The sequence below is a fragment of the Hippoglossus hippoglossus genome, chromosome 23 (genome assembly GCF_009819705.1).
Source record: "Hippoglossus hippoglossus isolate fHipHip1 chromosome 23, fHipHip1.pri, whole genome shotgun sequence".
Classification (NCBI taxonomy): Eukaryota; Metazoa; Chordata; class Actinopteri; order Pleuronectiformes; family Pleuronectidae; genus Hippoglossus; species Hippoglossus hippoglossus.
In genome coordinates, this window is record NC_047173.1 from 17,073,588 (window position 1) to 17,094,337 (window position 20,750).

Sequence of the window (20,750 nt, forward strand, 5' to 3'; positions counted from 1 at the left end):
TATATATATATATGTAATTGTTTCTCAGGGATCAAAACAAATGTATTTTTTAGTTTTTGTTTGTCAGGTTTTCATCCCTGTTTGTTGGTTTGTACACAAGATGACACAAAAGGTCCAGCGGTGGAAGGACGTGGTACCGCTCAGGAAATAATTCATTACACTCTGGTGCAGATCTCCTCAGGGAGGTTGTTCCAAAGAGACAAATGGTGAAAAACATTATCTCACGAAGTTAAAGAAAGAGAAATAAAATTCTGGAATCCGCCCCCTGATCCAGATTCGCACCAAGATGGAGTAAATCTCCCCTGAGTCATTCCTCATCCTTCCACCAGGTTTCATGTGAACCCGTCCTGTAGTCTTAACATCATCTCGCTGACAAACAAACAAACGGGTGAAAACACAACCTCCTTGTTGGAGGTAAATGTTGATTAGTTTCCTGTCGACGGACCAGCGGCTCCACTAATGAGCGACCGCAGCCTCCGCCATGTTTGAGATAATCAGCTGAGTGAGATTCAGTGTAACGGCTGCACAGCATGAAGCAGAGCGCGCCAGCAGGAACCTCCCAGAGGAGTCGCCAGTGGTCGGGATTAAAAACAACGTGCAGCCTCCTGGAGCTTCACAACAAACCGTCTCTCTCATGGAGTCCTGGTTTGTTTCCACATCCATGAAAACACACAGCGAGCAGGTCGTCAGGGCGGCCATGACAGGAGCCAGCGTCTCTCACAGAGGACGCAGAGGGACGACGTCCTCCACTGCTGCTGGTTCACATGTGAGACTCCTGATGAGACTGAGGGTGTGAAAGACACCTGCAGGGATTCATCTGCTTCTTCTTCTCCATCGACAGACGCCATCCCTCCATCACTTGCATGTCGCACCCTGCAGTTCACATGGAGCACAGTTCATTTCCAAGAGAAAGAAAATCTTTAAAACTGAATTAACTTGATTTGATGAAGAAAACAATGCACTTTACTTAATGACAATGTTGTGGTGTTTGTCACAGCTGCTTTAAAAGTGTTGTGATTTAATCACCTTTAAGTTTTCATCTGTCTGTTTGTGTTTAGTTTGCAGGATTAAGCTAAAAGTGAGAAATGACCAAAAGAAGAATCGATTACACTTTGATTTGTTTTTCTCTTTCTTTAACACGATAGAGTTTTTCAACATTGCTCTTGATTCTCAGAGATTAATTCATGGATCTTGATGAAAACAATGTTTAGAGGACTGATATTTATGTGGTTTTACTGATAAGGACCAATTTAATGCTCACAGAAAAATAAACCTCATTTTCTGCATCCTGTGACCTTTTTCTCTACTGCCCCCTTCAGGCAAAAACCTTGTCAAGAACTTGTCACATTTTGAATTTGTTCAGAATCACAGTAATCTAGTTATTTACCAAAAGTTCTATATGTATTTCCACAGCGTTTGTTGGAAAGGATGGGACACAAGCCAAGAAAGAACCAAATACATGTATAGATGTATTTTGCCATTTCATGGGCAATCATTGTATTTTCAAATTTCATTTACCAAACACAAAAAGGAAAAACTCTAAAGTACTCACACCACACAATTGTTATGTTGCAGTACTTGAGTAAACGTACTTAGTTACACAGGGGCTGAATCCTGTAAAAACACTGGTATGGGCCTTAAACTGCTGACATCACAGGTCTCATTAATGAAACACACACACACACACACACACACAGCATGCACAGAGACACACACAGCATGCACACAGCATGCACACACACACAGCATGCACAGACCTGGCTCTTCATTAGAATCCGTTCCCCCACAGCGGTCTCCTGAGGGACGACAGGTCTCCCTCCGCCTCTGGAGGACGACAATCTCATTAACATGTGATGAATTAGAATAATAAAATATAATAATACACACACATGTTAGATAAAAACACCAACAAACACACTTGTACAGTTCCCATGCTCTTATGACCCTGGAGATTCAACAGGAAGCTGTGTGTGTGTGTGTGTGTGTGTGTGTGTGTGTGTGTGTGTGTGTGTGTGTCTCTCATGTGTACTTGCTGCCTCATGCAGAGACGGTAACTAAAGCAACAAAACAGCAAACAAACAGACTCGTCTTAAATTAACTGTTTTGTCAAAAGAGTCGAAAACTAAAACCAGAAACAGTCAAACCAGAGGTCGTCCGCAGGGGCCCTGTCCACTTCCTGTTCATGCCGCTCTATTGAAATCCACCTAGGGGGCGGTAGTGAGCCGCTCGTCAATGGAGCGCGATGGCTAAAATGACTATTTACTCCTAATACAAGACGAAAAGGTCACGTTGTAATCTAAACTGTACAAATATGATATCGACGATCAGAACTGAAATGAAAAATAAACCTAACGTCTCTTAACCTAAAGCGTCACATCACGCTAACGTTCTGCTGATTGGTCGGTTCTGGATTTACGAGCTACTGTTATGAAATACTCTTGGAGATACTCTGAAGGTAAGTTTTTACTTGTATATAATGTGTAAATAACATATAAACAATAAATATATCATAAATAATAAATGTATATGTGTGTGTGTTACCTCTTAGCGCTCCGATCTGTACTTGAGGGATGTTGCTCATGTCTGTCGGTAAACCCACATACACACCTCCATAGTTTCTGACACACACACACACACACACACACACACACACACACACACACACACACACACACATTATATTTTACATTGATAAAGTGTAAATCATAAATGTGGTCTGAAATTACAAAATTAAACTCACTTTCGTTTTTCATCTTCAGGCAAGTCATTTGATCTGTAGACACACACACACACACGCGCACACACACACACACACACACACACACACACACACACACACACAGACATATTAACTCTGAAGTCAGAACATCTAAGTACAGGAAACATCAGAGAAAGGTCAAACAACAGTGACATGATATAACATTAAAAGTGTGTTTGAAAATGTGTGTGTGCGTGCGTGCACTTACACTTTGGTCGGAGTCTCAGCTCGACCTGATCACAAACAAACAGATGAACGAGATCAATCGTGAGTTAAATCATTAAATCATCAAACAGCAGGAAGTAGATAAATAAGAGAAACAAATGAACAAATCTAAGAATTAAAACTACAACTTGTTGTTGACGTTGTTACCATGGAAACACTGAGCCTTAGAAGTGGTTTTAATAACTTTATCTGTAGAACACTTATCAAAACAAGGTTATAAAGTGCTTCACTAAATACTTGGCAAAAAAACAATGAATAACAATGAAAGGTATTTCCTTGATTTAAGCTTTAAGTTCATTTAAATGTATTTCATGGTTCTGTTTAAATCCTGACATGAGGATCTGAAGATTTAAATTTTTGGATTCTTAAAAAGATCGATGAGTTTAAACCTCATCAAAAAACACATTTAAATCAGGTCCCTGAACTGATGATATTCATCAAGATCCATGAATTATTATTATTAATATTTAAAAAACGCCTCATCTCACAATGTTAAAGAAAGAGATAAAACATTCCGGTGTTTTGCCTGAAGGTGGCGGTAGAGAAAAGGTCACAGAAGATGCGAATGGTTCATCTTCCTGGGAGCATGAATTTGTCCAATTCTGAAAGTACGTGTATGAAAATAAAACCACGTCCTTAAATGTACGATAAAAAACAGAGGAACTTTTCCTCCAACAGATTTAAAGTCTCTTCCCTCGTCTTCAGTAACTTTTTCGATATTAATGTTGACTTATCGTTTCTCACCTCCACTGCTGACGCTGCTGCCGTTGTTGTTGCTGCTGCCGGTGGTCGGTGCCGGGGAGGAGTTCCCACATCCCATCTCTCATCCGACTCTGGAAAACCTCAGAGGGGAAGAAGAGAAAGAAACAAAGAAGACAAAGAAGGAAAGAGGACGAGGAGACAGGAGAGGATTTTTCCTCCCTTCACTCAGTTTCTGTCTCCTGGAGCTCTCAGCGTGAAGGGAGGATTAAAAAGACACCAAGAGAGGGGAGGAGGAGGAGGAGAGAGAGGGGGAGAGAGGGGGAGGAAACTGCAGGAGAGAGAGAGAGAGAGAAGCAGTGTGTTCACGCCTCCTGCTGCTGAGGGAGCTGAGCCTCTGAGTCTCGTGGTTTCAAATCTCAGTTTGAAAGACGCACATCAAAGTTGGAGAGAATCAATTTTATTGGTGCATTTTACTAGAACTGCAGCAGGAAGTCTGCTTCTCTGTAAGAGAGTTACATCGTCTGAGTCTGTGACGAACGAGGAGCAGCGATGGTACAAAGTCACAGCAGGGATTTCTTGAAAGTCTCAGTTTATGTCCGTCAAGACGATCGACTCTAAACAAAGATGGACGACGTTATCTTAACTTCCTGCCACCGTCTGGAAATGAAGCCAAAACATCGGGGATACGAACGCTGCCATCTTGTGCGGCGATGGAGCCTCAGTGTCCAGGTCCTGACAGCGCGGGCTCTCGGCCAATCACGAGCGAGTCTCAGCTGTCACTCCTGACGTCTCAACTCATTTTTATACATCGTGAAATATTTAATTTATACCGAACTTATCCGAAACAAACACCAGTGTGATCAGAACGAGCTAAAAACTGACAGAATCCATCTTTGACAAAAACGTATTTATCTTGTATTAGGCGGGTGTATGACCTTTACTGCAGCCAGCCACCAGGGGGCGACAGAGATGTTTGGGCTTTTGTCCATCTTTATTTACAGTCACTACTCAAGAAGAGAACGTGGGCGTCTGCATCATCGTTTCCAAAAGTCTCAGTTTCTGTTGGTCCAGACTAAAACACAACCCCAGACTTTTCAAAATAAAATGAGACCAGCAGCGTTTACACAAGTCTCTGATTTAGAGGCTGGAAAACTCCGGGTGTAACCAGGAGAGCGGATCGGACACTTCCTGTCGGTGACTGCGAGGGATTCTTCTCGTAAATATCCAGGATTTAAAATAACGAATATATGACGTCAAAGTGTCGTAGGTTTTGTCTGTGGTCACGAGAATCCGTCTGTAACAGCGAGAGCATCAAACACAATCCACACATCACGATTCGTCAGTTTTTATTTTTTATTTCTCAACACGTTTCCTTCATGCACCAAACTGTGATGTGACGAAACATCAGACACAAGAAAACCCGTCTGAGGTTTGGATGTTTTTCTCCGTGACTGAAACCGTCAGTCGCTCCACGTTTAACAGGCACCGAGGATCCTTTATTATCGTGTTAATATCAAACAGCGTTTTAATATCAAACAGTAGAAAAGTACAAAAACCTGATATTTGGCAGAAATGTGCAGAAGGCCGCTGAGTTTCTGAGCCGAGGACGTACGCTGACCTCTGACCTGTGTCACAAACAGGAATGACAGCGGCTGTTTATCGAACCTGCTCCGAAATACGTATTCTGTGTATAAATACTGTGCAGACTGTGTATAAACACTGTGCGTATGTGTACAGATACTGTGCAGACTGTGTACAGATACTGTGCAGACTGTGTACAGATACTGTGCAGACTGTGTATAAATACTGTGCAGAGTGTGTACAGATACTGTGTAGACTGTGTACAGATACTGTTTGAGCTGCAGCGAAGGATTCAGTCGTCTCAGTTCACCGACCGAGCGTTTGGTCAGATTTCCTACAGAAGATCTGCGGAGTTCTTCAAAATGAAACTTCAAATAAGTAGTTTGACTCTTATTCACTAATAATCTGTCGTCTGACTCTTCTCTCGTTTACTCCTCTGTGTTCCATAAACTTACTTTAGTTCAGAGTGTAAAGGACTTTTTTATGTTTATACAAGTTGACAGGTTCACTTGTAATCATGCATTAATACCTTGATATTTAGAACATCTATTTTTAAACATTTACTCGAGTAACGTTGGTTTAAACTACAAAGTAAAACAAACATGTTCATAACTGAGTAGTTTCCTGATGTTGGATGTGCTGCACAGCTTCTGCCACCAGGTGGAGCCTTTGAGTTGCTTTTAATCTTACTTGTTTTTTAAAAATTCGAATAAATTCTGGTTATTTTTCGTGATATTTATTCAGATCAGCTAAATATGTATTATTGTTATATTATTTTTTGTTATATACATTTTTAATGTAAATTTTAAGTTAATTTAGTTTTAGTGTGATTTTATAAATATATAAAAAGGTGTTAAAGCAGGAATAAACAGGAGAAATATAATATTCTCTTGTGCTTTAAGGTGAAGTGAGAATCGTCTCTTCAGCGGCAGAGAAACACAAGTTGTGAAGTTTGAATGAATCCGTGTCCCAGCATCCGTCTGTGTCGAGAGCCTGAAGAAGCCTGAAGACGTGAAACCACCGGAGGAGTGAATGTGATGAAACAAGCAGAAAACTCCTGTGTGAACTCGTCTGATGACTCAGGCACCAGCTGCTCTGCTGACGTGTAAATCAAACGCACCTCAGAGGAGTTCAGACGTGTGTCGCTCACCAGCATCGTTTCTGACGACTTCACGTCCTCATCTGGTTTTAAACCTTCTCTGAAAACACACCAGCGTCCTGTAGGTGTTGACGTTCTGCTGCTCACATGTGAAATGACAGTCGAGCTCCACCTCCCTTAATAAACCTCCGTCACAAGCTGTTAGCGCCTCGACGGGGAAGAGTCGTCGCTGAGATAAAATCCTTTTTCCTCCCGTGACCTTCTTCAAGTCAATAAACCAAACGCTTCTTATTCCTGTGACACGACTCCGAGCTGCACTCAGAGTTTCAGTTCTAGTTAATTTTTTCCTTCAATATTGAATTTGTTCTATTTTCGCCTCTGCTGGGTAATTTCTCTACGTCAGGAAAAGGCTAATTAATGCTCAACGTTGTGAGGCAATACATCCACCAGGGGGCAGCGCAGAGTCGAGAGCTTCAGTGTAGCCAATAGTTAAAGTGAGTGAGTAAGTTTGACCACAGCTGTTTACAACGTGGCTGCTTTTGCCTCTTTCGCTGCCCTCTAGAGGACGTACTGTTATCAACATGCCAAAGTAAAAGACGGTTACGTAATTTTAAACGGACGTTTCTCTTTTCGTACGTAAGGCGAATAAATTAGCTTAAAGGCAGAATATGTGCATCACACGTGCTCGGTGAAGCAAACCTGTGAAAACCTCTTCGAGTCCGAACCAGAGGAAGCTGTTGTAGCTCGAAGGCCTCGAGTGGAAACAGCTTCCTCATGCACAGGAACCAGCAGGAACCTGAAGCAGCGAAATGGAATTCAGCCGTTGTCCATCGTCTATACTTCTAATACTTTGAGAGTCATCGGGAGCCGACATTGGTCGAGAGGCAGGAAACGTTCTGGACACGTCATCATCGAATCACAGCGACAAACAAACAACCATTCACACTACAGACAAGTTATAGAGTCTCCAATGAAGCTAATACTAACGTGCACGTGTTTGGACTGAGGGGAGAAGCTGGAGAAGTCCACTTGGACACGGGGAGAACATGGGACCTCCACACAGAAAGACACCGGTCGAAACCCGGAACCTTCTCGCTGTGAGGGGACGGTGCTAACCACTGAACCACCGTGACGTCCTTTGGCCAATGATATCTGTTAAATTCACACGTGTGCTTTTCCAGTTGTTCCTCAGCGTCCAGCACCGACTTGTGAGGACACGGTGGACTCGACCTTCGCCACCTTCTGTCGTGACCTGTGCTTTTTGATCCAGCCTCGCTCAAAGCTGCGCGTGTGAGTGGAAAACCCCAAATCCTGGCGTCAAAACCTCTGGTGGACCGACGTGCTCTTATTGTTTGTTTCTCTGGAGGCGGACGCTTCGACCTGTGACCTTCTGCCGGGCGCCGGGCGGCTTCAGTCAGTCACGGATCGGAGCGCCGCCACAAACACGAGCCCCGCACTCAGCCCCGTCCATGTGGGCGTGGTGATGGCGCCACCTCCCTCCAGGTTTAACGTGTAGTTACAGGTGGGCGTGGCGGTGGGGGGAACCCTGGTGGGGTTAGCCTGGGTGGAATTAGCATCGCTGCGTTGTAGCAGGAAGTCGTGTGTCATGGCGGAGTACAGGTCGGGGCCGTACGGCACGGTAAGAGTCTCCGTCAGAACCTTGTGACCCGGGTACGTCACCTGTCAATCAAAGAGACCAGAGTGTCACATGAGTGTGTAATGAGCACAGTTCTACCACTAGAGGTCACTGTGTGCGTGTGTTTTACTGTGAAGCTGTAGGTTCCGGGCAGCAGAAGTCTGAAGTATTCTCCGTGTCGGTCGGTTCGGAACGGACACGTGTTCTTGCGACCTTTGACCTCCACAAGTGCGTTCTGCACCGGCACCCCGGAGCCGTCAAACACACGACCTTTGACCCCTGAACACAAACATACAAACAGAGAGTATGAAGTGAGTGACAGACAGACAGACAGACAGACAGACAGACAGACAGACAGACAGACAGACAGACAGACACACAGGCAGACAGACAGACACACAGGCAGACAGGCAGACAGACAGACAGGCAGACAGACAGACAGACAGACACACAGACAGACAGACAGACAGACAGACACACAGACAGACAGACAGACAGACAGACAGACAGACACACAGGCAGACAGGCAGACAGACAGACAGGCAGACAGACAGACAGACAGACACACAGACAGACAGACAGACAGACAGACACACAGACAGACAGACAGACAGGTACTGACCCAGGTGGACCTGCTGGATGAAGGCGAGCAGCGACTTCCTGTTGTCCGCCCACAGAGCAGGAAGTTCATTGACTGGAGGAAACTTGCAGCAGGAAACTTCCAGAGTCAGCTCCAGACACTGAGCCCACACATAGTTGTAGTCCTGCATCCCACCTGACGACACACAACCACAACGTCACCACACGGCAAAGAAACACAACTTTACCTCAACGCTGCTTTTGTCTGTGTTTCACTGGATTGAATCAGCAGGTCTGTTTGTTTTGGAGAGAAGAACCTCCGAGGAGAATTCAGCTCCTGATAAAAACCTCCTGAACATCTGGATCTTAGGTTTTAAGAGGAACAAACGTTAGCTCCAGACTGCATCTGCTTTTTTCTGTGTTTTGACTGAATGAGTCGTTCCAGCTGCTGAACGACGGCGAACATCATCAACTTGTTACAGTTTGGATGGAGACACCCCCAGTGGCAGATAGTGACCTTCCAGAGGATACCACAGGTATCCGTTGGTGATGCCGTCTACGAATGATGCTCCGACATCGCAGCCGCCTCCCCGGTGCATGGAGCCGTGGTTGTAGGAGTAAACCTTGGCCAGTTTAATGAACACGTCGTCGTCAGGGGCGATGCTGGCCCCGCCCACCTGCTCGCTGCCTGGAAAACACAGACATTTCGAAACGTGACGTCACCCATTGGTTTGGAGGAGCTGCGTCCATTTTAATAAACAGACAAACAGCATAAAGTGAAGAGTAAAAGTTAGAATAGTTCACTGAGTTATCGTCTGTGTGTGTGTGTGTGTGTGTGTTTAGTGTGTGTAGCCTACAAACCAGTAGCCTGTTAGCTTAGCATAAAGACTGGAAACAGAGGGAAACAGCTAGCGTGACTCCACCACCAGTGCCTCTAAACCGAACACTTTCTCCTGTCCTGCCTGTTTAAACAGTAACTTTGTACCGTTGTCTGATCTATGATGTTTTGTGTGTGTGTGTGTGTGTGTGTGTGTGTGTGTGTGTGTGTGTGTGTGTGTGAGTGTGTGTGTGAGTGTGTGTGTTTACCCCCGTTGCTGTTGTCGTAGGGGTAACTGGCCACCAGAGCTCCTCCATGAAGATTTGCAGAGAGAACGAAAGTCTCAGTCTTCAACCAGCCAATCACAGCCCGGACCTGTGACACAGACAGAAAACTTTTTTATTACAGATATGAAACTGACATGAAGCTGAACATGACCCCAAAATATTATTATTTATACGTTTGAACAAATAACAAATAACAAACCAGGTTATAATCATTTCCATATTAAACCTATTAAATAAATCTCTGATGACAACAAATGAACATTATTTATGAATAATGTTATTTATTATTATTTATAATAATCTCTTCTCTACTGTGGAGCCTGGAAACGACTGCAGCTGTTTGACGAATGGAGTGAATTCAGATTTTCTTTTTACAAACAGGCTTTGAAACCACAAATTCCAGTTCCACCTCGAGCAAATACAAGTTGGTAATAATAATAGATGATTTATTTTTCTGAACTTTGACGTCAGGAGGAATTTGACCTCTGACCTCTGCCTCCCTCGTCTCGTCATCAGGCTGCTGTTGCCGCCGGAGACCAGCGAAGACGTCGGGGAAGTTCCTGTTCAGATCGACGCCGTTATGGTTGAACCTGAAACAGACGAGACACGGAAACGTTTACTGCACGAATACAGAAACTCTTCGTCGCCTCCTGCTGGTGGAGTTTCACACTTTAGAGCCTGAAGTTAATCTGTAGCGGAGCCAAGAGAATTTGTTTTATTTCAGTGAAACTAAATCACAATATACAGAGACTCAAACCACTTTGCAGTCTGAATTTATACACACACACACACACACACACACACACACACACACACACACACACACACACACACACACACACACACACACACACACACACACACACACACACACACACAAATATTTACAGTATGTGAGTCAGAGACTTGTTTTTTCTTTCATGGGAAGTGAGCAAATACAAATACACACACAGAGTTTCCAGTTCATTAATAAAAGTCAAAACACTTTTAATGAGACACTTAAGATTTATACTTTAATCTGTGTGTGAGATAATGATCTATAGTGTGTGTGTGTGTGTGTGTGTGTGTGTGTGTGTGTGTGTGTGTGTGTGTGTGTGTGTGTGTGTGTGTGTGTGTGTGTGCGTCTGCTTTCCTGCTTATCACCGTGTGGGCGTTGGAGCGTTGCATAGTTGAGTCTGTTCCAAGAAAACGTATGTGTGTGTGTGTGTGTGTGTGTGTGTGTGTCGTGTCTCAAAGTATTTAAAGTCTTGACATGTGGATTGACACACACACTCATTTACGTCATGTATTATCTAACCTTAAAACCTTAAAGCTACTCTTCGAAGGTTTAGTAGTACAAGTACACATGTAACATGTAACACATATTTTCCAAGTTCTCATCTGTTGGTTAATGAAGAAAAAATCATTTTAGATTATCTACATTTTAATATCCGTCTCTTTTCCTTTAAGAATATTAATGATGACTAACATTTAAACAGTCGGGCCGATGTCTCCTATCAAATAAGACTGAACTTCATTAGATCACAGGAGTGATGTCACAGCTCAGAGTTTGTTTATTGACTGAAATAACCTTTGAGCTGAAGTTGTCATTTGTATCTTTAGTTTAACAACGTAAACACACGAGGAGCATTTCTACTGCAGGTTAAAAGATAAACATGAGGTTAAAGTTCAAAAGAAAAAGTGAAGAAGACGGTGGCGTCATGAGGAAGCTCAGAGTCTCTGTGGTTCGCAGAATATTTTTACATTTCAGAAGCTGCTTTTAAATGTTGTTCCACTTGACCACTGAAACTCGTGTGTGTGTGTGTGTGTGTGTGTGTGTGTGTGTGTGTGTGTGTGTGTGTGTGTGTGTGTGTACCTGCCCTGGCTGTACTGGCAGTGTGTACCCGCCTCGTCGAAGCCGTCAGGGTTCATCGTTGGGAGGATGTGGATGCGGGTGCTGTTCAGCAGCTGCTGCGACCAAGATTCATTGCCGCGGTAACCACGCACCAGGTCGTCGATGAGCTGGAGCAGCAGCACTCGGCCGAGAACCTGCACACACACACACACACACACACAGACACACACACACACACACACACACACAGACACACACACACAGACACACACACACACACACACACACACACAGTCGGGTTATTTCCTGGAGACTCAGCCTGAACTCTTCCAAGACTTCACCCTACAATTTGTTTTTTCCGAGACCATTTCCAGTTTCCAGTTTGAAAGCAGAACTCAGCTCTCACTCAAAACGCTGCTGTTAATCGTGTCCTGCTCGTGTTTAGATTCACTCTGCTTGCACTCAGACGTTTTGATGCCTGCATTTAGAGCTCATGCGCTCCAGCTTCAGCTCTTCTCCTCGTGCTAACGCTGCTTCTGCGTTGGTGTGAAACATCTGCTCTCAGATTCTGGATCTTTCGTGGAAAGTGTGGAACTTTAAAACAACTGTCAGACGCTCTCTTGTCACTGCTGCTCAGTTTCATTCATTCATTTCTTATCTTTTTTAGTTTTTTTTGACGTGACAGGATGTTTCTCGTCTGTATTTACATGTTCTCTCCTGAAGAGAGGGAGGGAGAGCGAGCGGGGGAGGAGGTGATGTTGTCGTGAGTCAGTGAGGAATCGAGAGATGAATCAGACGCTGTTTTCCTCAGACAGACGAAGAAAGAAGAAGACAAACTTTGTGAATGAATGAAAACCTCAGGAGGGAGAAGGAGAGAAGGGTGGGAAACGTACACGCGCACACACACACACAGAGACAGACACACACACACACACACACACACAGAGACCCACAGACACACACGTTTGGACTCGCTCTGCCTCCGGCCATCATTTTGTTTTCCTCCATCACTCGTCTAAACGGTCTCTCCCTTTTCTCCCTCTGCTCCCGTCACTCAAAGAAAACGCCCGTTTGTTTCCTGCACTCGTGACCTTCAGGGGAAAAGTCTGTTGATATTTTATATTTGGATTATTGTCAATAAATGAATAAAACAATAAATGTGAGACCAAAATGTCCGACACTTTTAAATGTGAGAATCACGCTTCAGCTCGATGAAACAGCTGACGGTTAAAATCCAAAGGGGAATTATATATGAATGAAACTTAATGGACTTATATAAAACTTGAATATAAACTAATTGATGCCAGATGACAACAGAACTCAATAGAGAGTGAATTTATAAAAGGACTCATGTCTCACTTGGAATCTGAATCAATGAAGTTCCCTGTGGAAACAGTGAGATCAGGGGGGGGGGGGGGGGGGGGGGGGGTGGGGGGGAGTTTAGACGACAGGATGAAAGCGGTGCAGTGATGTTTACGTGTCTGTGCATTAGCACAAGTGAGTGCAGGGCTGGTGAGGAGGAGGGGGGGGGGGGGGGGGGGGGGGTCACCACGATGAAACACTAACAGAGTGAGGACAGTTTCTTTGAGAAAATACAGGAAACCTGGCTCGCCCTCATTTCCTGTCGGCCACACACGCACACAAACAACACACACAACACACACAACACACACACACACACCCACACACAATCACTTCTCAGAAAACAAGATACTGTGAGAAGATAAGAGTCGACAGGTGGAGGACAACTCGCTCCATCTCAACGTCGCTATGAGGAAAGAAATCATACTTTTCACCATCTCTTCGTTCATAGTGTTTCTAGAACTTAGCGACTACAACAAAACTAATTTATATATATAAACAACAACAGGGTAGATATGACATGAGCTGTGACTCATATCAGGGGCCACGTGCGTCACCAGCTTGTCCCACCGTTACAGCCGTCGCCGAGCAACAAGACTGGTTTAACATGTTCCCCTCTAGCTGTTCGGTTGAGTCCCGACATTAAGACATAAATTATCTTGGTGTTTTTCGCTTCTCTTTTTGCTGCCATTGCCTCTGACAAACAGTTTGTCAATGAAGTGCAATGGACCGTGGGACACGTTGGGGCTGAAAGGACACATCTGCTCGTGTGAGACTTCGTACTTTTGGCTAATGTTTCATCATTTCTCTTTTTCCTTCTGAAAATCAGACGAGCTACTTCAAAATCTGTCCACACACGCTCCGTCCTCACAAACTGCAGGAAACCTCTCCGAGCACAAACGGGCCTTGTTGGGAACGACAGCTTCAGCGAGCGCAAGCGGGGCCGAAATAAACAGATACAAATATAATGTGATCTACCTCCGTTACTGTCGACGCGTCTCGGTATGAACGAGGTCGTTAGGTTTGTTCGCCAGCGGCGCAGGAAATAAACTCCGGTCACACACAAAGTTATTTTGTGGGAACTGCTCACGTAAGCACACTCAACAGACAACGATCTCTGCACGACACCTTTTTCAGCTTTTCCACCGAGGCTACATTCCTGCTGTTAAAGTGTGAAGTGTGTGTGTGTGTGTGTGTGTGTGTGTGTGTGTGTGTGTGTGTGTGTGTGTGTGTGTGTGTGTGTGTGTGGCCGCAGTGAAAAGGCCTCTTTCTGGAAGTTTTCCTCTGAACCGACACACTCCGCTGACTGTGTTTGCTGACTGTGTGTGTCTGTGTGTGTGTGTCCAGGCGTGACTTGTCTATTTAAGGACATTTCCACTGACTTTCACACACACACACACACACACACACACACACACACACACACACACACACACACACACACACACACACACACACACACACACACACGCAGTGCGATCAGCCGTTGCCTGTAACCGTGGCAACCAGATGCTGGTCGGAGGTCTCGGAGTTTCCCTGACACTGCTCTTAACTTTGATTTCTACCTAAAGTTTAGTTTCATCGAAAAGATTTGATTATAAAGTTTCTGAATTATGAATCTATGGCTGTGATTTGATTGAACTATTGACGGTGACGGTTTTAAAGTTTCTATTTGTTTCTCCCACCATGATAACTCTCTCCTCCCTCTTGGAGAATCTGCTCCGAGCTTCTGTTCACACACAAAGTCACAACATTAACGAAGCTGGTGTCGGGATCTGAATCATCATCCGTCTTCCTCAGAGATACAGGAAGTGACGACTTCAGGGATCTGACACCAAACATCAGTGGCACAAACTCACAAGCTGCTCAACTCTGCTCAACGTTTTCTGGATCTTCTCCTGCAGCCTCCCGGTAACATGTCAGAGTGAGTCCACGTGAGGAAGCAGCAGGACAATGTGTGGAAGCTTCCCAGAGAGCGAGAGGATGTGTTGACGAGGTTTCTAACACGTGACGGACGTGAAACTGGAAGAACACAAAGATCTCAGGATGAAGAAGAGGAGCCGCACACGTAGAAGACTGTTAAATATAATAAGTTGTTCACTTGCTGTGATTGAATTTGAACTAAAACCAACAGGAGAAGTTCACCTGAGTTTGAGGTCTAATGTTCTGTAAGTCGTTTGCTTCTCTGCGGAATTCATGAATCAATACATTTGTTTTCTAATGTTGACTCAGCGCACTGTCCGTTTCCATCAGGATAACACACAGAGACACACACACACTCACAGACACACACACTCAGATAAACACACACACTCACAGACACACACACTCAGAGAAACACACACACTCACAGACACACACACTCAGAGAAACACACACACACACACACAGTCAGAGAAACACACACACACACACACTCAGAGAAACACACACACACACACTCACAGACACACACACTCAGAGAAACACACACACACACACAGTCAGAGAAACACACACACACACACACACTCAGAGAAACACACACACACACACGCACACACACACACACTCACAGTCTGTCGTCTGAATACAAAAGTGGAGTCTGACTTTCAATGGCTTTTGTTGATCTCTTTAGTCTCTTTTTATTCCTGCTTCCTGTCGACAGGGAGGGGCGTGTGTGTGTGTGTGTGTGTGTGTGTGTGTGTGTGTGTGTGTGTGTGTGTGTGTGTGTGTGTGTGTGTGTGTGTGTGTGTGTGTGTGTGTCTCACCTCGTTTCCATGCATGTTGGCCACATATTTGAACTCTGGGATCCCGAGGGTGTGACTCCGAGGACTTAGACCCAGAACCAACACCCACAGCTGCTGACCTGAGAGACAGAGTGAACTCAGTGTCAACGCTCACACAGGTCACATGTCACAGGTCACAGGTCACATGTTACATGTTACATGTCACAGGTCACATGTCACAGGTCACATGTCACATGTTACATGTTAGACTTTGTACATCTGGTTTGTTTCTCCTGAGGAAAATCTTCTTTCATGCTGAGACTCTGTACGACACTAAATTGAACCTGAAGAATCCAACCTCAGAGCTAAAGCTTCACAACAGGATGTTTATGACGTGAGCGCGTTATGAGTTCTGCAGGTTTTTTAAAGCACAAAAACAATTAAAACTTTGACCTGATGATGGAGGTCACTTAGCAACAGCATCATCACAACCCTCTGTGTGTGTGTGTGTGTGTGTGTGTGTGTGTGTGTGTGTGTGTGTGTGTGTGTGTGTGTGTGTGTGTGTGTGTGTGTGTGTGTGTGTGTGTTCCCGACTTCTTATAGGTTTACAGGTTTAGATTGGAATGAAACCTGTGTGTTGGTGCTACTGGGGACCGTCAGGCAGGTAAAGAGATGAATCAACCCCCCCGGGGTTTAAAATCACTTTCGCACACTCGAGTGTGATAATTAAAAGTTTGCAGGAAACAACCGATGACAGATTTTACAGTTTACGATTTGTTTGGTGTTGATTTTTTTCAGAGAAGGAATAGTTTCCGTGCATGAACGTAACACTCAGGCAAATGTGTCAGAGCAGCAGATGAATGAAGGACTGCAGGCCTCAGCACGTCTGAGACACACACACACACAGACAGACACACACACACACACACACAGACAGACACACACACACACACACAGACAGACAGACACACACACACACACACACACACACACACACACACACACACACACACACACACACACACACAGACCTGTAACTATCGTAAAATATGTGAAAGAGTCATCAGGGAAACATGAGAGAAAAACTGGCAGCAGACAGACGAGGTAACACACACACACACACACACACACACACACACACACACAGAGATAATCTGAGCTAATCTAGGACACCAGCTGGCCTGCGTCCAACCTGTGTGTGTGTGTGTGTGTGTGTGTGTGTGTGTGTGTGTGTGTGTGTGTGTGTGTGTGTGTGTGTGTGTGTGTGTGTGTGTGTGATTAGCCAGATTAAGTCGTCCCAGATTAAATTAACCTCGGTTTGTGGTCCTGTTATATGATCCCAACACCAACAGACACACACTCAGCCACTGTGATGGTTGCTATAGTGACTGACACCTGATACAGTCAGCCATCATCTGTGTGTGTGTGTGTGTGTGTGTGTGTGTGTGTGTGTGTGTGTGTGTGTGTGTGTGTGTGTGTGTGTGTGTGTGTGTGTGTGTGTGTGTGTGTGTGTGTGTATGTAAATGAACCTGCCTCTCTCTATATGTTTAATTTAAATGTGCAGGACGAAAACCATTTGTGTTGCAAATCACAACGTTGTCGTCAGTGTGTGAGTCACATGGTTACTGATCCCAGCAGGAAGCTTCCCAGAGAGCGAGTGGACGTGTTGATGAGGTTTCTAACGCGTGACGGACGTGAAACTGGAAGAACACAAACACCTCCTGATGAAGAAGAGGAGCCGTACACGTAGAAGACGAAGACGTCAACTTGGAAACACGAGGAGGTTCCAGATCTTTTGGTGATGAGGGCCGACGCCGGTGTGGATGAGCTGTAAACAACAACACTGATCTTTCCACAGCAGAGTTTATACGTCATGTCCGGCCCCCTGCTGCTCTACAGGCTCCGCCCCTGCTGCTCTACAGGCTCCGCCCCTCGCCTGGATGTTCCCACATGTTCCTGTTGGTGTGAACGAGTCGGACCCGACAACCTGCTGCTGCTGCTTCACAAACACCAACTACACAACGTGTCAGGACGATATTTCTGGAAACGGCCACAGAAGGTGAAACATCGTCTGTAGGAATTCCAGAAACACTGAATTCCGGACACTTCCAGAAATCGTCCTAAACCGGTTGTAGCCGGTGAACATGACCTTGGTTGTTTGGTTAGAATGTCAAAGTGTTCGAAACAGACCTGGTTTGGTTTCGTGTGAGGACACAAACTACGAGGTCAGGTTCACGAATCAGGGTTTAGATTAAAATAAATAACTCCTTATGACTCCGGGATGTTTGTCGTCATGGTTACAATAATAAAAATGTGGTTCATGTTGTGGAACGGAGGAAACTACACATTATTGATTATTGATTAGTAATAATAAAGGAATGAAGTGATCGTTAGCAGCACCTCTGACGGACCGGCCGATGCTGTACATGTGCGTGATGTCGGGGTTGGCGGTGCCGATCTGTTGGAGGTACTGCTCGATCTCACGGTTGTTGTGGTAACGGAACTCCAGCGACGAGGTGGGGGAGAGGGTGAGGAAGGGCAGGAGGAAGAGGAGTGATGACATCACCGCAGTGTGACCTGTAGGAGGAGAAAACAGAGAGTGTGAAAAAAAACGACAAGAATAAGAGCTGAATGTTCGTCAGGTTAATGTGGGAAGGAAAACTAAAGATAGAAATAAATCTGATTGTTGCTCATTTCGTCATTTTTTAACTGGGAAACCAAATATCCCAACAAAGGTTTTACTCTTTTCTGAGGTTTCACGAGTTAAAGGAAAGAACTATTTCTTAAAATCAAAACACTGCTGGACCAGTTTCTTCTACTGGTTTCATTTCCAGCATTAATACAGATACTGAACTAAAATGAAAGTTGTGATCAGTAAAGTGACTCCACGCTGACGACAAACTGCTTCACCTTCCAAAAGACAGATTATCAGGATTTACAGAATTATCTAATGACATCAAATGTTAGATGGAAGCAACGTTCATGCATCTACAACCAGGAACACAGAATTTCCTATTACTGCCGAAAAATATATAGATATTCAACATGACATTTTTTGTAACAATTATAACCCAATTTATTTGAAGGATGTTTTGATTAGTTTGTCGGATCATTCGTTTCCACATCTCGTAACTATGACATATTTTTCCTAAAATTATTCAACTATTATAGGAAAATAATTAGTTTTAAGGTTCCAAGTTTAAAATTTTGGAAAATAATGTAAAAATTTACAGAGAAAATAGGTTTTAGCAAATTACTCCACAGGAACCTATTCTGTCAAACATTAATCTGCAGTATTTTGAATAAGTGAGTTTCCAGACTCTCGGGTATAAAGACGTCCTGTTTGCATTATGATGATGATGATGATGATGATGATGATGATGATGATGAATGAACCCTTGGCCTCCTCCTGCCGCTCAGCCTCTGTTCAGGAATGCCAGCGGTGTCGTGTGAGACAGTAATTACAGGTGTGTGCAGCCGTTTGTCTGAAGATCCCTCGAGGAATCTTCTCACAGGGTTCGTTGACTTTATCTAACTCGTCACCGTCCGAGGAGCCGAGGAGCCGAGGAGCCGAGGACGTGTTTCTGTTCAAACTGAGAAAAACTCTCCTCCGGGTTTCTGTGAACTTAAGCTGCTGCTTTTAGTTTCACTGTGTTTGAGCTGATTTAATCAATTTTGTGCATCTTACTACGTCTCCTGAAAACTTTACTTTAGATCTAGAAATGAGTCAATGTATAAATATAGACATTATAAAAGTTGAACAAACATAAGAGACATTATCTTAATGTACTGGAAACATAATCAACCTTTTATCTATCTTGCATTTACACGGTGTAAACGGTAACTACACATTTAGATAAAGAGCTAATACACAATCTCTAGTGTTTCCATGACTAAGCTTTGGTTTATTTAGTTTTTTTACAGGTAATTGTTATATAATAAAAGTTATTTCCCACTGTTTTACAAAGCATCGGATGGAAAAAATAATTTTTAGTTTCTTCTAGTTAATCTTTAACGTCAGTGTTCCTTCTTCTTCTAGAGAACAGTTAGTTATTCACAGAACTAAACTGCTTTCAATGATTTATTTTGTGAGGGTGGTTTTATTCTCCGAGTTCAGTTTGTTAAAATAAACGAGTTGAATAATATATAAATATAATAAAACAGATAAACCCAGCAAAGGAATGTTAATGTTATAGATGCTGCAGGAAACAACAGGTCATTAAATCTAACACCACTTACATCATATTAATATATAACAATATTATAAAGTTATCAGTGTGTCTCACCTTCAGCACGTGACATCTTATCATAGATGAATGTTCCTGAAGCAGCTGATCGATCGATTCGATCAGTTTCTGACCGATATCAACCGTCACACGTCTGTCCGGTGCCGGTCGGTGGGTCGACGAGGAGGATCCGAACAGAACCGAATAGAACCGAACCGAACCGAACAGATCCGAACAACCGAACAGAACCGAACAGATCCGAACAACCGAACAGAACCGAACAGAACCGAACAGAACAGAACCGAACCGAACAGATCCGAACAGAACCGAACAGCAGCGGCGGACGAGTCCGTGTCGCTTCTTTCAATGAATGTTAGTTTTACATCATCGGCTCTGCCGGTCTGTGAGGGGCGGAGCTTACAGCGTGTGTGTGAGTGTGTGTGTGTGTGTGTGTGTGTGTGTGTGTGTGTGTTTTACCTCCTTCACATCAAACTTCTAATATTTGTTCACCAGTAACAGAAATGATTTAAATTTGAAGTAAACATGTTCGTGAAAGATGTAGAATTTCTTACAGGTGAAGTAAAGAGTAAAAACCAAAATGGACGCTAACCTTCTCCTTCAATTTGGAACTTTTAAAAGGAACAATTATAACTTTGTCCTTCCAGAGTTGGTAAGGGAGGTGAAGGAGGAGGTGGAGGAGGTGGAGGAGGTGGAGGAGGTTGAAAAGGTTGCAGACCTTGTAGGAGAGATGTTTGGTCCTTGAGGAGGAACGTTGAAGAGGTTTGAAGGGTCCTTGATGCTGGAGACGACCTTGTGGTGCTTGTATGTGTCCCTACGCAGAGTGAAGTCTGTGGTCCTCAGAGAGAACGTGGGACTTCACGATTGTTATGGTCGTTGAAGATGTTGAAGGAATCTTCGAGGAGGTTGTAGAATACT

At 44.1% G+C, this 20,750-nt stretch overlaps 1 protein-coding gene and 1 long non-coding RNA gene across 6 annotated transcripts; both read right to left on the reverse strand.

Annotated features, from left to right (window-relative positions):
* Positions 1 to 68: 68 nt before the first annotated feature.
* Positions 69 to 3,965, reverse strand: LOC117757066. Of its 2 annotated transcripts, none has more exons than XR_004613026.1 (6): positions 3,728 to 3,965; positions 2,967 to 2,991; positions 2,741 to 2,773; positions 2,542 to 2,618; positions 1,758 to 1,824; positions 69 to 858 (listed from the first exon to the last, which is right to left on the reverse strand). It is a non-coding gene; the product is annotated as an uncharacterized LOC117757066 (long non-coding RNA). The 2 variants fall into 2 exon arrangements; XR_004613025.1 differs by having other exon boundaries at positions 69 to 873.
* Positions 3,966 to 6,940: 2,975 nt separating this feature from the next.
* cpm (carboxypeptidase M) lies at positions 6,941 to 20,064 on the reverse strand. Of its 4 annotated transcripts, none has more exons than XM_034577764.1 (11): positions 19,875 to 20,064; positions 18,499 to 18,576; positions 17,989 to 18,165; positions 15,631 to 15,728; positions 11,540 to 11,712; positions 10,175 to 10,274; positions 9,667 to 9,772; positions 9,098 to 9,268; positions 8,624 to 8,776; positions 8,132 to 8,280; positions 6,941 to 8,045 (listed from the first exon to the last, which is right to left on the reverse strand). In XM_034577764.1, exons 3-11 carry the CDS (start codon positions 18,149 to 18,151, stop codon positions 7,776 to 7,778), a joined length of 1,383 nt encoding a protein of 460 aa, XP_034433655.1. In that variant the 5' UTR covers positions 18,152 to 18,165; positions 18,499 to 18,576; positions 19,875 to 20,064; the 3' UTR covers positions 6,941 to 7,775. The 4 variants fall into 4 exon arrangements, 3 of the variants coding, with proteins under 3 accessions (XP_034433655.1, XP_034433653.1, XP_034433656.1); XR_004613021.1 differs by lacking the exon at positions 18,499 to 18,576 and having other exon boundaries at positions 7,087 to 7,380; positions 7,412 to 8,045; XM_034577762.1 differs by lacking the exon at positions 18,499 to 18,576.
* Between the last annotated feature and the right edge of the window lie 686 nt (positions 20,065 to 20,750).

Coding starts and splice junctions, on each gene's coding strand:
- cpm (XM_034577762.1), bottom strand. Junction 8,777..9,097: donor CCTGTGGTATCCTCTGGAAG/GTCACTATCTGC, acceptor GTGTGTCGTCAG/GTGGGATGCAGGACTACAAC. Junction 8,046..8,131: donor CCGGAACCTACAGCTTCACA/GTAAAACACACG, acceptor TTTGATTGACAG/GTGACGTACCCGGGTCACAA.